At 41.8% G+C, this 15,876-nt stretch overlaps 2 protein-coding genes across 3 annotated transcripts; one reads left to right on the forward strand and one right to left on the reverse strand.

The window, feature by feature from the left end:
• Positions 1-1,928: 1,928 nt before the first annotated feature.
• ticam1 (TIR domain containing adaptor molecule 1) lies at positions 1,929-6,543 on the reverse strand. Of its 2 annotated transcripts, none has more exons than XM_071405559.1 (2): positions 6,437-6,543; positions 1,929-4,512 (listed from the first exon to the last, which is right to left on the reverse strand). In XM_071405559.1, the coding sequence occupies exon 2, from the start codon at positions 4,364-4,366 to the stop codon at positions 2,387-2,389; it is 1,980 nt and encodes a 659-aa protein (XP_071261660.1). In that variant the 5' UTR covers positions 4,367-4,512; positions 6,437-6,543; the 3' UTR covers positions 1,929-2,386. The 2 variants fall into 2 exon arrangements, with proteins under 2 accessions (XP_071261660.1, XP_071261659.1); XM_071405558.1 differs by lacking the exon at positions 6,437-6,543 and adding an exon at positions 5,019-5,415.
• bet1l (Bet1 golgi vesicular membrane trafficking protein-like) lies at positions 6,233-8,718 on the forward strand. The gene is made up of 4 exons (XM_071405560.1): positions 6,233-6,595; positions 6,871-6,956; positions 7,120-7,176; positions 7,311-8,718. The coding sequence occupies exons 1-4, from the start codon at positions 6,577-6,579 to the stop codon at positions 7,476-7,478; spliced, it is 330 nt and encodes a 109-aa protein (XP_071261661.1). The 5' UTR covers positions 6,233-6,576; the 3' UTR covers positions 7,479-8,718.
• The last annotated feature ends 7,158 nt before the right edge of the window (positions 8,719-15,876 follow it).

The raw sequence follows: 15,876 nt of genomic DNA on the forward strand, positions 1-15,876 counted from the left end.
AGGTAAAGTATACTGAACAAAAATATAAACGCAACATGCAACATTTTCAGTTCATATAAGGAAATCAGTCAATTGAAATACATTCATTAGGTCCTAATCTATGGAGTTCATGACTGGGCAGGAGGGCAGCCATGGGAGGGCATAGGCCAACCCATTTGGGAGACAGGCCCACCCATTGGGGAGCCAGGCTCAGCCAATCAGAATGAGTTTTTCCCAACAAACGGGCATTATTACAGATAGAAATACTCCTGTTTCATCAGCTGTCCGTGTGGCTGGTCTCAGACGATCCCGCAGGTGAAGAAGGCAGATGTCTAGGTCCTGGGCTGGCCTGGTTACACATGTTCTGTGGTTGTGAGGCCGGTTGGACGTACTGCAAATTTCTCTAAAATGACGTTGGAGGCGGCTTATGGTAGAGAAATTAACATTAAATTCTCTGGAAACAGCTCTGGTGGACGTTCCTGCAGTCAGCATGACAATTGCATGCTCCCATAAAACTTGAGACATCTGTGGCATTGGGTTGTGTGACAAAACTGCACATTTTAGAGTGACCTTTTATTGTCCTCAGCACAAGGGGACCTGTGTATTGATCATGCTGTTTAATCAGCATCTTGATATGCCACATCTGTCGGGTGGATGGATTATCTTGGCGAAGAAAAAATGCTCACTAACGGATGTAAACAAATTTGTGCACAAAATTTGTCAAAAATAATATTTCTGCGTACAAAACTTTTCTGGGATCTTTTATTTCAGCTCATGAAACATGGGACCAAAACTTTACATGTTGCATTTGTATTTTTGTTCTGTATAAAAGGACCATAATTGGAAATAAGCAATTGTTTTATCCTTGATAGTTTAAAAAAAAAATGTATTGGCTGTATAGCCTATGTATTTAAAAAAAATATATAGTCAAAATTGTATCAAACTATAAATCAAGGTGGGCCGCTGCGAGGACGGGAAGGGCCACCATTGGGGCATCCACCCAGCCCACCTGGGTAACTTCCTGCTGGGGGACTTCAGGCAGCACAGGAAGGCCAGGAGGAGCAAGCACCAGAGGGAGCTGGAGGACGGGTACAGTACGGCTGGTTCTCTGGGCTGGTCCTGGACAGAGCTAGGCTGTAGCCAGCGGGAGAGGCACTGTGGGGGTAGAAGTGGGCTGCATGGATCCTGGGGCTGGATGAAGTCACAGTACCCTCCACAGGAACCTAGAGGTTATTATGACACTACTGGGTTTGTGGACTGGACTTTGCCTTTCTATCACTCACAGAGGCTCCATGGAGGTGGAGGGGGATCTCTGGGAACTTATTACCCAATCGAGAGGTTCCTGGACTCTTATGACAGACCTATGCAACCGGAGACATGGTGCTATGATTGGCCCATGAAACCAACATGGAGACTGCATAGCTGGGACATACATGGCCCAAATCATGTGTGCATGACCGGGGAAAAGGAGTCATGTAACAGTGTGTTAGTGAGCCTGAACCCGCTCTACTCCCTGCCGGGCTGCCAATGGAGGTCCACAGTCTTCAAGAACATTATATTCCCTTAGCCAGTATTTTAAAATAAATGTATTTTACCAACCTGTTGTAAAGGATATTACAATCAGAAAACCAGATATGGGGGAAAATACAGATACATGTCTGACTACATTGTATCATGACTGACTATATTGAACTTCTTGTTTCTTTTGCTATCCCATACACTACATGTTTTACCCATGCACATTCACTGACACTTCTACAAACTCTGCATTTATCCAAATCTTTGTTGTTTGTATTTTATATAAAATGTTATGCACCTCTAGACTATTGATTGAATAAAATGTAATCATGCTTAAATTCCTTTATGCTGCTCTATTGGTGATCCAAACATAGTTGGCCTTGTTAGGTTAAACACAGTATCAACAAATAGGTTCAGGTAAAAAGAAGAACTGGAGCCGTATGTATTTATTGCATATCAGAAGTAATTGAACACAATGGGGGGAAAAAACACTGATAGAATTTTAAAAGAGAAACAATTATATTAAACCACAACAAACTTATCTTAATACATATTCACCAGTTTGCACCAATCCCCTCATTCTCGGTGTACATGAGACTGCACCATTGTCTCCAGATTTAAAATGACAGCTTTTGCAAGCGATGACAGTTGATTCAAAATGAGAACTTTCACTTAAATGGTACAGGGCATCAAAGCAATCAACTAATGTAACATTGAACTATGATCATACTCAAAGCAAAAACACCATCAATACACAAAATGGCCACCAAGAAGAAAATAAACAGGATTTCTGTTCCAAAAGTGTAATATACTCCTAAATGATTACTCCAGAATAACTAGCTTTCACAAGACCACATTTAACCCTCTTCTTTATTACATCATATTCAATTTAGAACCTGTCCTCTTCATCCCCACTGCTGTCCCCTCCTTGTCCGACAGTCATTTTAGAGTCATTCCCAAACATGATATAGCGAGCATTCTGGATGTGGATGTTTCCTGGTGGGTGACTCCACCCATGTTGCGGTGGTGTCACTGACGTATTGGACACATTTATAGGTGTACTTCCTAAAAATGGAGCAGTAAAGTGAGGCATTGCGGGAGTCGAGGGTTGATTGGAAAGTTGTTGTTGGAACAAATATCTCTGCATTCTTTCCATCTCCTGACCACGAATTAAATCCATTTGAAGCCTTTCCTCTAGTCGTAGTCTCTCCTGTCTCCTAACCTGCGCCCTCACTGCCTGCTCGCTCAACCACAACCTCCTCTGTTTAGCAATCCTTGCTGGAGCCATGGCCCTTTTTGCCTTTCTCTCAAAAGCATTACCTTCCTCTAACGGAATAAAGATCCTCAGAACTTTGGGCATGTTCTCTCGGGGCATACGGTTCTCCTGTGGCAGAAAAGGGATGACAGTGTTGTACTTGTGCAGGTTCTCAATGGCATTCATGAGCACAGAACTGGTTTCTACCTCCAGCAGACGGGTGTTGAAGTTGCGAGTAAGCATCAGGATAGTGAAGGCTGAATTGTTGATGGCATCCTCCACACACATGAGGGTGTTCCTGCCTGGGATGGCAAAGTCCTGAGAGAAGGTTGCTCCTTCACCACCAACTATAGACTTTAGTTCCTCTTTAAACTTCTCAGCCATATCCACATCCTCTGCTGCATGCAGGATGACAAAGGAGAAAAACACTTCCTCCTCATCCTCCTCCATCTTCTGATTTGGGGTTTTCAACGGAACACTTGCTGACACTGGTTCAGTGGTAGTTGGATGAGAAGTTGGCCTATTGGTGTTTGACGGAGGCACAAGGTTACTTTTTGGGCGTGGTTTGGAATGTGTGTTTGGACTCTCAGGGTTATCGAACTTAGTCTGAGCTGGAGTGAAATTGACAGGCGAAAGGGGTGAAACTCTCACCTCCTCTGACCCCGTTCTGTGTTCACAAGACACTGCAACACTAGTAACTCTGTCCATTTCTCCTTTAACAGGCTTAGGCACATTTTGTGTGGGTGGTATATCCCGAGACGTAACCCTGGAAAAGTATTTAAATGCACCTTCATCTCCTGTATTTGTACCATAATGTGGAACAGGTGATTGTACAGGCTTCAAATTCATTGGAGGCTGCTGCGATGGGATGTTGCTTGTTTTAAAGCCAAATGTTTCAGATACACTGATCTCCAAGTGAGAAGGGTAGGAACAAATGGAGGTGTCATCCCGTAGGGAGGACGGCGGACTGTGTCCACTTCCTGTCTGATTGGGAAAGCCTGATTTTTTAAAAGCTGTGCTCCCTTGGTCCAGCGGCGGGATGGAGCAAAGGCCTGACGAGGAGTCCTTAGGGAAACACATCCCCCCAACTGTGTCCTCAATCTGAGGCCCGCAGACCCTGTTGGCTTCTTCTCTCAGCTGCATCTGTATGTATTCTAATTCGGAACTCTCTTCACCACTGTTCTTGTATGTGGCTAGAGCTGTCTGGTAAGCCAAATCCCTCAGAGAGGAGTCGCACAACCTCTCCTCAGCCAACACCTTGAAAATCCTCGCTAGGTCTGCTAAGGTGCCCACAATACACTCTTGGAAAGGAACAATGCTCACTGTTAAGTCCTCCAACTTGACTCCACACATTCTCACCTTTTCAGCCAGATGGTTAGCAATGATGTTGTTGTCCTCCAAAGCCTGGAGCTTGTTCAGTGCCTCTGACCTCTTCCCGAGGCAGATGAGAGACATGGCATGTACCAGCTCCTCGGCCAGGCTATCACCCAACTTGAAAGTCAGGCTTAGCTGTCTCTCGTATGGGACCTTAGAGAGGATCTTAAAGGCATCCACTAACCCAGTCCCTCCTCTGGGCTCATCTTCTGCATGAGCTTCCCTGTCCATCTCTAACATCCCTTTCTGATGATATGATATCCTTAACTAATGTATTTGAAATCAGATCAACATTGTTTTGCCAGTTACTTCATCCCTTATGGTGTGTAGACGGCATCATATCTTTGATTCATCAACTTTATTTCACATAAGCACTGACTGGTAAACTGAAATGTAGAGAGACAAACATGTGAGTAAACTGGAAACATTTCAAAATACTACTGTTAAATAATTTCAAAATACATCATGCAAATACTGATAAATCAAATGACAAAAACATTGTGCTTTGTAACTAGATACTTCTGCAATGCTTTTTTAATGCAATAGGTTTATTTAGAATGTATATATTATGAAAGTACCCAAGAGCATCAATGTCCATTCTACTCACACTAAATACGACAAAGCAGCAACAATGCTTATTATTTGAATTTTGCCTAAGCCTAGGTGGTGCTGTAAATGTAGGCCTACTACTACTAGGCCGCATACCTGGGTACATCAATGTAGTCCTGTAAGAAATTGCAATGTCAGCGTTCGATATAAATCACAAAAGTGGCCTAATTATAGGCCTACACCACCATCATATAATCCATGCTGAAGTAGTAGTAAACCCTGCGACTACAGTCATTCATTAAAACGGGTAAAACTGACGGTAAAGTGTATAAACATCACTTACCGATAAGGAAAAGAGTAACAACAAATCCACCAGTCCACATAGTATGTGATATAAATCGCGTTTACATTCCCGGAATTGTATTACGTTCTGTGGTTTTGTCTAGAAAATATACAGCTTTTGTCAAAATTGACTTATCAAATTAGGTTATGGTTAGGGTGAACTAAAATGCAAAACAAAAAATTACTTTAGACGTCAATTTGACAAAAGTTGCATCCCATCTCGGCACGACAACATTCAGAATTTAGCCTCGTTCGAGTATCGAGATCACATTCTGTCTCTACACGCTGTGAACCAAAGAAACGATTTTTATTTCTGGGGTGTAGCTATTCGTTAAGCTGATTCTTTTGCAAAATGTTTCGTCTGTTGCAATTTTTGCTACAGAAACGGTTTACTCCAAGCGGAAAACGCAAACGGACAACTTATATTGGACAAATGCAGATAGGTCCCTCCCCGTTTTGTTCAGTTGTCTTTGTTTGCTTCCGTTTGGTTCTTGAACGGTAAACGGTTTCCGCAATGAATACACCCCTGGTCTCAACCAACCTACAGCAGGAAGAGGAAAAGAGAGGCCAACTGCGGAAAATCTGGCTCCCTCCAGCAAATTGCGTTTTTTCGCCCACCAAGCAAGAAGTTTTTGTACTTTTATTTGAACCTTTATTTAACTAGGCAAGTCAGTTAAGAACAAATTATTAATTAATTTGCTTCTACACCTGCATTGCTTGCTGTTTGGGGTTTTAGGCTGCGTTTCTGTACAGCACTTTGAGATATCAGCTGATGGAAGGGCTATATAAATACATTTGATTTGAATTACAATGACGGCCTACACCGGCCGTGAGATGCAGTGCCTTAGACCACTGCGCCATTCGGGAGCACATGGAGGACAATGAGATTGTCAAATTTGGTCAACAAAATAATGAATGGTTTATTTGATCAAATATACGTTTCGTAATGATTAAGTTGTTACGCGTGTACTGATATAATATTGATATTTTGGGGCTCAGCGGTCTAAGGCACTGCATCTCCGTGCTAGAGGCGTCTCTACAGACCCTGGTTCGATTCCAGGCTGTATCACAACCGGCCGTGATTGGGAGTCCCATTGGGCAGCGCACAATTGGCCCAGTGTCATTAGGGTTTGGCCGGGGTAGGCTGTCATTGTAAATAATAATTAGTTCCTAACTGACTTGCCTAGTTAAATAAAAATATAGGACACGTGACATCCCAGCAACTTCGAGAAAAAACACTTAATATCGGAGATGGCTATGCATATTCATGCCATGAGGCTAGTAGCATAGCATCGCTCTTCATTGAATGCATGCGGTTGACGTCCAAAACCCTAATCAAATATTCAAAAAGAGATTACATGAATGAAATGTATCCACCAATCCAAAGAAAGGCGGGAACTAGATAGCCAGCTGGGCTACCTTGTGGACAAAGATTCCCATTGTTAGAGCGAAGAGACCTTGTCTGTATATCCATAATCTTTCCCCCACAGTCATTGCATCCAAACAGCGCAGTGGTTTCAACCGGCTTCCGTAAATTTGCTGATACGTCAACAGCCAAGATGGCGGACTGGAATCGAGGTAATTTGATAAGTGACACGTCTTCATAATGAACATTGTTGACCTATGTTCTTAATCTAACATTTTTACGGACTAATCATTTTGAAAGAATTGTATGTAGATTGCTTTTTATGTGTCTAACCCAGTGTGAAGTGTAGATTGTCGCGCTAACGTTAGCTGTCACTGGTCGTAGTTATCTATTAAGTTTGTAAGCGTTACGTTATTTTTTTAACGTGATATCTATCTTGCTCGTATGTAAATATCATATTATTCACTCCCTGTACTTGTCATGATAGGACAAGGTGCTGTTGACGATATGTTGGACACGGAAAACAAGCTTCTGGCTGACAATTTGGCGTCCAAAGTTTCCAGATTGAAATCGGTATGTATGACCACTGACAAGTTGCATCTAATTTACCGGCGGTATGCTACCAACAGCTTGCAAACAAAGTAGCAGGCATAGCTAGTATTATTGTAAAAGTTAGCTGCTAATATTAACTTAAATTATTTTATTTACTTTTGTAATTATCTTGTTATTTTTAAAGCTTGCCTACGACATTGACAAAGAAGCTGAAGACCAAAATTCCTATTTGGATGGCATGGTAAGTCTTGAGTGGGGGCAGGGTAATATGAATGTAGCTGTGTGTAGCAAGTGGCTGTCTAGTTCTGCATCAAATGAGTTTCCTGATGTATGTAGCAAGTTCATCAATCCACTCTCTTCCTTTTCTTTTTTTAGGATTCCAATTTTCTGAGTGCTACAGGACTGTTGACTGGCAGTGTGAAGAGGTTCTCTGGCATGGTGCGATCTGGAAGAGACAATCGCAAAATCCTCTGCTATGTCTCAGTAGGACTGGTCTTCGTCTTCTTCCTGCTCTACTATCTCATCTACAGGGTCCAGAACTGAAGAGCTTTAACAATAATGGAACTTTATAGTGTGGCTGGCTACTTTCCTCTCAGTTATACCAAGAAAGACAAAATATAAACTTTTATTGTGAAGGTTTTGGATAGGAAATCATCTCCCCCTTCCAATTCTCTAATAATGTCTTCTGCTCGAAATGAGAAATACAGTATGTGCAGATGTGTATATAGTTTGTCTCAGTTTTATGAGAACTGTCATTGTATATACATTATCTAAGACCCCAGTCATGTAAAACTGAATGTTGCCACCCCCCCCCCCCCCCAAAAAAAAACAACAACTCATCTTTACCAGGATGCAGTAGTCCTTTATTTACATTGATAAATAGCCCTATAGATTATTGGCAAAGAATGCCCCAGTGCCCTTTTCACATTACTGAGCCAAAACATGCAGTACTGACCATAGGTGTACAATAAGAGATTGTACTCGGTTTTGGCTTATTCTTGTGTTTTGTAATAGTAGTTTGAAGACATGCTCCGGTACTTTGGCTATTTAGTAAGTCTTTTTTAAGACCTCCTGCTTTGGGCAGGATGTGTCATTGTGTAGTTCACACATGCATAATCTATGAGCAGAATTTCTGTCTTACCTCAATTAGCCATGAAATCCCTAGTTTGAAAGCAACTTTTTTTTCTGGAAACTGACGTCGTACGCAATTTCCGTGAGCGCTACTTTCAGAACTATGGGCTAAAAAGTATACAAAAGTACTGTAGAATCTCTAAGACATTGCCTAAACTTTAACAATCTCTTATTCTGTGATACTAAGTTGTCAATACCCAATGACTTTCAATTATGCTTCAGAAAAACAAGAACAGACTTATCTAATTTACAAACCAAGTAACTGTGTCTGGGTTTCAGATTTAGTGCTTTAGCATTGGACTAATTTCTACAACCGTGTGAGTAATAATATACATATTTTCAGCACCTGGCATGTAATTGACCGTTCTTGCATTTCCAAAACAACTACATAACATGATCATTTTTTTCCAGTGAGTTGTATAAATCCTTGTAATGTATGTGTAATAAACATTTTGATACTACAGTCGACTCCAGATAAGTGAAAACTCCACAGGTCCCGATTATTTTTTTTTTTCTTGCTCTGAATATCTGCTCCATGGAACCATTTCACTTATCAGGAGTCGACTAGTTTACAGATGGTTGATTTTACAGAGATGGCAAGACATTTATTTTAATTTAGATTTTAAGGATATTAAATGAGATTTTGCAAAAATCTGTTGTAATACTTTTCTCAATCTACCACTATCCAGATCTGAGTGGTCCAATTAGTCCATGAGCCAGACCACCAAATATGGGTCGTCGACGTCTTTAGTGATTTATGTCCCTAGAAGTGGGAAATGTGTGATACCAGTGCAGCAATGGTAGGTTTCTGTGTATCACTCTTTCATCCCTCCGCCCATTAATTTTTCCCTTAGGGATTTTACCCTACAATAAACAATGTCAGTATATGTAACAGTTTTGCTTCCGTCCCTCCTCGCTCTCAACCTGTGCTTGAACAAGGGACCCTTTGCACAAGTCACCCTCGAATCATCGTTACCTATCGTTCCACAAAAGCCGCAACCGTTGCAGAGCAAGGTAAATAACTAGGTTTCAGAGCGAGTAACGTCACCGATTGAAACGCTACTAGCACACATTGCTAACTAGCTTGCCATTTCACGCTGGTTAAATATACAGAGTTATTGGTTTTAATTATGTATCATTGGAACGCTTAGATTCACAACTATCCATCGGACACACATTTTGGGAAATGATCAGGAGAGACAAACTTTGACCCCTAGGGTACATATCAGAATTACCTGTGTTAATGGCTTTAAAAAGGAAACACTGATACATTTTAACATTTGTTTGACAAGTGGTTCAGAAAGGTCATAAAAGTACCTTTCAAATAATTATATATAACTTTGAAAGCACCAGCTCCAACTATTGTTTAAAAATTGCCCATGTTGGAAGCTTAGCCATAGAAGTCCATGTAATATGGAATCTATATTTATAGATTCTAACTTTGATAGGCACCAAATTGCGCACACACAGCTAGAACACAGTTTTAAAAAGATTTGTAGATACAGGACCAGCACATAATTTACACATTAACCCCACAGAAGCCTTTTTCCAATATGACCACCATACATCTCAATTGGGTCTTATACCATACCTGTTTGAAATACAGTATTATTGTAGTATGCTGACAAATTCATTATATTAAAATGTTCATAGTGATGTAGAATACAAAACCACATCAGCCAGGTGTGCCAGATATAAAGATGTTGAATTGTGTGAAAAATGTGCTCAAAAAGCTGTCTGAATTGCAGTTTTCAGAAGAAATTACGGTCACTAGTTGCAACATTTCATCTTCAAACATGTAACATGGATATGTACATGTGAATAGTCATGGATATGAGCTGATTAAAATATTACAATGTTATCCTTTTATTTTTTCAGAAAGCAGAGGACTAGACATTTGCCGCATACATTACAATGTAAATTCCATAGGAATGCCCATACGTTTTAACCTAATGGTGAGAGCAAAAAATCATTACACACACGTAGTTAATCTAAATGAAGATGCATTGGTCTGTTACTAGAATATTAATGTAATTGGCCTGAACAGGCCCAACATCGGATTTTACTACACTAACCACGTTTCCATCCAACTATTTAATGCGAATGAATTACCTGATCCATGAAAAAAGTCACGAAAGTGCTGATATGAATTGAATTGCCAGTACAATTCTATAAATGCCGACAATTTGTTGGTGGGTTCTGATTGTGTCGGTGAAATTAATTATGCGAAAAATGTCGGTGGGAACACCTTTATGCGCAAATATTGATATAACCATCATATCGAAGTAAACTTGGGAGTCACACGACGATAGTTGTGTGGTCCTCCGGCTACGACTAGGGAAAGCATGCAGTTTATTAGGCTACAGATGAAGTAATGATGAACGTCAAAGGGTGGTGAATGTTGTGCAAGGTGATGAGCTTGATGCTCCTTTCCAATAAATATCGAGGGTCTTATTCTGGTGACATGGTGATAGATGCTTGGCTGCCGTTTGACAAATACAAATAATTGTATTTTTTATCTATAATAGTCTCATAATGTAGTTAGCCATAATGTAGTTAGCCTCCCTAATCTGGGAGCTGTTGGCTGGAGTGCATGTGCCAAGACCAAAGTGGGCACATTTGGTATATAATGCAACAGTTTTTGTGACAAAACCATCAGTAGAGTTGAAAATGAGATGGAACCCCATTTAACTTGTATTTTTCATTCGGTACATAGGAATTTCACGGTGACATTTATTTTTATGTTCACCTCCCCCCCCCCCAAAAAGACAGTTTGATAGAAACATTTATTTTTATTTAACTAGGCAAGTCAGTTAATAACGGCCTACCCCGGCCAACGCTGGGCCAATTCTGCGCCGCCTTATGGGACTCCCAATCACGGAAGTGATTCAGCCTGGATTCGATCCAGGGACTGTAGTGACGCCTCTTGCTCTGCGATGTAGTGCCTTAGACCGCTGCACCAAACATCTCTGGTGGGAAAATTAGCATATTGTTTTATGCAGATTTTTGAATATTCGCATGAAAATCTGTCGCAAATTGGATGGAAACCTACTGTAATGGAATGTACGGTACAGCCTAAAGACCTCATAATGAAAACAGCTACTAGGATAACGTCGTATTTCATTTTAATCAGCTCACATCCGTGACTATTCACATGTACTGTACATATCCATTTAACATGATTGAATATTAAAAATACTGCAATTATCGATCATAACATCTTCAGAAATCAGCGTTTTGGGAAGATTCTTACCACATTTATATCAATAATTTTACATACTATACAGTACCAGTCAAAAGTTTCGACACACCTACTCATTCAAGGGTTTTTCTTTATTTTTACTATAAGTCATCAAAACTATGAAATAACACATATGGAATCATGTAGTAACCAAAAAAGTGTTAAACAAATCAAAATATATGTTATATTCTTCAAAGTTGCCACCCTTTGACAGCTTTGCACATTCTTGGCATTCTCTCAACCAGCTTCACGTGGAATGCTTCTCTAACAGTCTTGAAGGAGTTCCCACATATGCTGAGCACTTGTTGGCTGCTTTTTCTTACTCTGCGGTCCAACTCATCCCAAACCATCTCAATTGGGTTGAGGTTGGGTGATTGAGGAGGCCATGTCATCTGCTACAGCACTCTCCTTCTTGGTCAAATAGCTCTTACACAGCCTGGAGGTGTGTTGGGTGATTGTCCTGTTGAAAAACAAATGATAGTCCCACTAAGCGCAAACCAGATTCGATGGCGTATCGCTGCAGAATGCTGTAATAGTCATGCTGGTTAAGTGTGCCTTGAATTCTAAATAAATCACTGACAGTGTCACCAGCAAAGCCCTTAGTCGTGGTATATTGGCCATATACCACAAACCCCTGAGATGCCTTATTGCTATTATAAACAGGTTACCAACGGGATTACCAATGGCTCATGTGGTTGTATATTCTACATCACTATGAACATTTGAAAGATATTTTCGGGCATACTACAATTATATTTTATACAGGTATGGCCATGCGAAATTGTCCAATAAGAGCCCATTGAGTTGTTTGGCGGCAAAATATTGGAAAAAGCCTTTGTGGGGTTAATGCGGGGATTCTCTGATTGCCCTGTATCTGCAAATCTTTTTTAATATCCATGCTTAGCTGTGTGTGTGCAATTTGTTGCCACTTATTAAAGTTAGAATTCCAAAACATGGCTGTCCCATTACATGGATTTCTATGGGCTAAGCTTCCAACATTCATTGGCACTTATGGGCTATTTTTAAACCATTTGAAAAGTAATTTCATTTCCTTTCAGAACCACTTGTCTAACAAAGTTTAAAATGTGCCATGATTTCCTTTTTAAAGCCATTTATAGGCCTACAGGTAATTCTGATATGTAACAGAGGTTCTGCTGATCTGAAAATTCCAAAATGTGTCTGATGGATAATTCAAATCAAAGTTTATTTGTCACGTGCGCCGAATACAACAAGTGTAGGTTGACCTTACAGTGAAATGCTTACTTACAGGCTTTAACCAATAGTGCAAAAAAGGTATTAGGTGAACAATAGGTAAGTAAAGAAATAAAACAGTAAAAAGACAGGTTATATACAGTAGCAAGGCTATAAAAGTAGCGAGGCTACATACATACACCGGTTAGTCAGGCTGATTGAGGTAGTATGTACATGTAGATATGGTTAAAGTGACTATGCATATATGATGAACAGAGAGTAGCAGTAGCGTAAAAGAGGGGTTGGCGGGTGGTGGGTGGTGGGACACAATGCAGATAGCCCGGTTAGCCAATGTGCGAGAGCACTGGCTGGTCGGCCCAATTGAGGTAGTATGTACATGAATGTATAGTTAAAGTGACTATGCATATATGATAAACAGAGAGTAGCAGCAGCGTAAAAAGAGGGGTTGGGGGGGTGGCACACAATGCAAATAGTCCAGGTAGCCATTTGATTACCTGTTCAGGAGTCTTATGGCTTGGGGGTAAAAACTGTTGAGAAGCCTTTATGTCCTAGACTTGGCACTCCGGTACTCTTGCCATGCGGTAGTAGATAGAACAGTCTATGGCCGGGGTCTGACAATTTTTAGGGCCTTCCTCTGACACCGCCTGGTGTAGAGGTCCTAGATGGCAGGCAGCCTGGATGGCAGTGATGTACAGGGCCGTACGCACTACCCTCTGTAGTGCCTTGCGGTCAGAGGCTGAGCCATTGCCGTACCAGGCAGTGATGCAACCAGTCAGGATACTCTCGATGTTGCAGCTGTAAAACCTTTTAAGGATCTCAGGACCCATGCCAAATCTTTTTAGTTTCCTGAGGGGAAATAGGCTTTGTCGTGCCCTCTTCACGACTGTCTTGGTGTGTTTGGACCATTCTAGTTTATTGTTGATGTTGACACCAAGGAACTTGAAGCTCTCAACCTGCTCCACTACAGCCCCGTCGATGAGAATGGGGGCGTGCTCGGTCCTCCTTTTCCTGTAGTCCACAATTATCTCCTTAGTCTTGGTTACGTTGAGGGATAGGTTGTTATTCTGGCACCACCCGGCCAGATCTCTGACCTCCTCCCTATAGGCTGTCTCGTCGTTGATCAGGCCTACCACTGTTGTGTCGTCTGCAAACTTAATGATGGTGTTGGAGTCGTGCCTGGCCATGCAGTCGTGGGTGAACAGGGAGTGCAGGACGGGACTGAGCACGCACCCCTGGGGAGCTCCAGTGTTGAGGATCAGCGTGGTAGATGTGTTGCTACCTACCCTCACCACCTTGTGAATCTAAGCTTTCAAATATGATTAAAGGGTGTAAGTGTACAATGTTGGGCCCATTTTTTCATGAGCTGAAATAAAAGATCCCAGAAATGTTCCATATGCACAGAAAGCTTATTTCTCTCAAAATTGGTGCACAAATTTGTTTACATCCCTGTTAGTGAGCATTTATCCTTTGCCAAGATAATTCATCCACCTGACAGGTGTGGCATATTAAGAAGTTGATTAAACAGCATAATCATTACACAGGTGCACCTTGCGCTGGGGACAATAAAAGTCCACTCTAAAATGTGCAGTTTTGTCACACAACACAATGCCACAGATGTCTCACGTTTTTAGGGAGCGTGCAATTGGAATGCTGACTGCGGAGTTCTCCACCAGAGCCGTTTCCAGAGTATTTTATGTTCATTTCTCTACCATAAGCCGCTTCCAACATCGTTTTCGTGATTTTTCACTATGTCCAACCGGCCTCGCAACCGCAGACTACGTGTGTGGCATCATGTGGGCGAGCGGTTTGCTGATGTCAGAGTGCCCCATGGTGGTTGTGGGGTCATGATATGGGCAGGCATAAGCTACGGACAACGAACACAATTGCACTTTATTGATGCACAGAGATACCATAACGAGATCCTGAGGCCCATTGTTGTGCCATTCATCATGTTTCAGCATTATAATGCACTGCCCCATGTCACAAGGATCTGTACACAATTCCTGGAAGCTGAAAATGTCCCAGTTCTTCCATGGCCTGCAAACTCACCAGATATGTCACCCTTTGAGCACGTTTGGGATGCTCTGGATTGACCTGTATGACACCGTGTTCCAGTTCCGCCAATATCCAGCAACTTCGCACAACCATTGAACAGGAGTGGGACAACATTTCAGAGGTCACAATCAACAGCCTGATCAACTCTATGCGAAGGAGATGTTGCGCTGCCAGATGAGGAAAATGGTGGTCACACCAGATACTGACTGGTTTTCTGATCCACGCCCATACTTTCTTTTTAAGGTACCTGTGACCAACAGAGGCATATCTGTATTCCCTGTCATGTGAAATCCATAGATTAGGGCCTAATTTATTTTATCCAATTGACTGATTTCCTTATATGAACTGTAACTTTGAAATTGTGGCACAGTGGTCTAAGGCCGTGCCACTAGAGAACCTAGTTCGAGTCCAGGCTCTGTCGCAAACGGGAGACCCATGGGGCGGCACACAATTGGCCCAGCATCGTCCAGGTTAGGGGAGGGTTTGGTCAGCAGGGATGTTCCTGTCCCATCGTGCACTAGCGACTCCTATGGCTGGGCCCTTTGCAGAGTGCATGCTGACACAGTCGCCAGGTGTATGGTGCTTCCTCTGACACATTGGTGGGGCTGGCTTCCGGGTTAAGCGGGCATTGTCAAGAAGCAGTGCGGCTTGGCTGTGTTGCGTTTCGGAGGACGCACGGCTCTCGACCTTCGCCTCTCCCGAGTCCGTACGGGAGTTGCAGGAATGGGACAGGACTGTAACTACCAATTGGATACCACGAAAAAGGGTTAAAAAAAAGAATACATTTTTGTTGTTGAAATTGTTGCGTTTATATTTTTGTTCAGTATAAATGAATGGGATGGAGGGATGGAAGAGTGAGTGATAAAACACAGAAAGCTACTATTGATGCACTGCTATCACACATTTTCCAACTCTAAGGACGTCATAGACCTTGAAAAAAGTCACTATGAGACATCGTTGGCCCAAGTGAAGCCGACCGACCACCCCCTGGCTCAGAGTTTCCCAAACTCGGTCCTGGGGCCCCACCCTGAGTGCATGTTTTGGTTTTTGCCCTAGCACTAAACAGTTGATTAAAATAATCTAAGCTTGATGATGAGTTGGTTATTTGAATCAGCTGTGTAGTGCTAGGGCAAAAAACAAAACATGCACTTAGTTTGGGAAACCCTGCGCCTGGCTTATGGACTTAATCTACTGTTGGTCTAATGATGAACAATTGTTCATTATTAGACATAACATAGGGCTGCGCACAATTTTTAAAATTGGTATTTGATTTATTTCACCTTTATTTAATTAGGCAAGCCA

Source organism: Salvelinus alpinus, chromosome 6 (assembly GCF_045679555.1).
Source record: "Salvelinus alpinus chromosome 6, SLU_Salpinus.1, whole genome shotgun sequence".
Lineage (NCBI taxonomy): Eukaryota > Metazoa > Chordata > Actinopteri > Salmoniformes > Salmonidae > Salvelinus > Salvelinus alpinus.

Coding starts and splice junctions, on each gene's coding strand:
- ticam1 (XM_071405559.1), bottom strand. CDS start 4,366: ATGTTAGAGATGGACAGGGAAGCTCATGCAGAAGATGAGCCCAGAGGA.
- bet1l (XM_071405560.1), top strand. Junction 6,957..7,119: donor AAGTTTCCAGATTGAAATCG/GTATGTATGACC, acceptor TTATTTTTAAAG/CTTGCCTACGACATTGACAA. Junction 7,177..7,310: donor ATTCCTATTTGGATGGCATG/GTAAGTCTTGAG, acceptor TTCTTTTTTTAG/GATTCCAATTTTCTGAGTGC.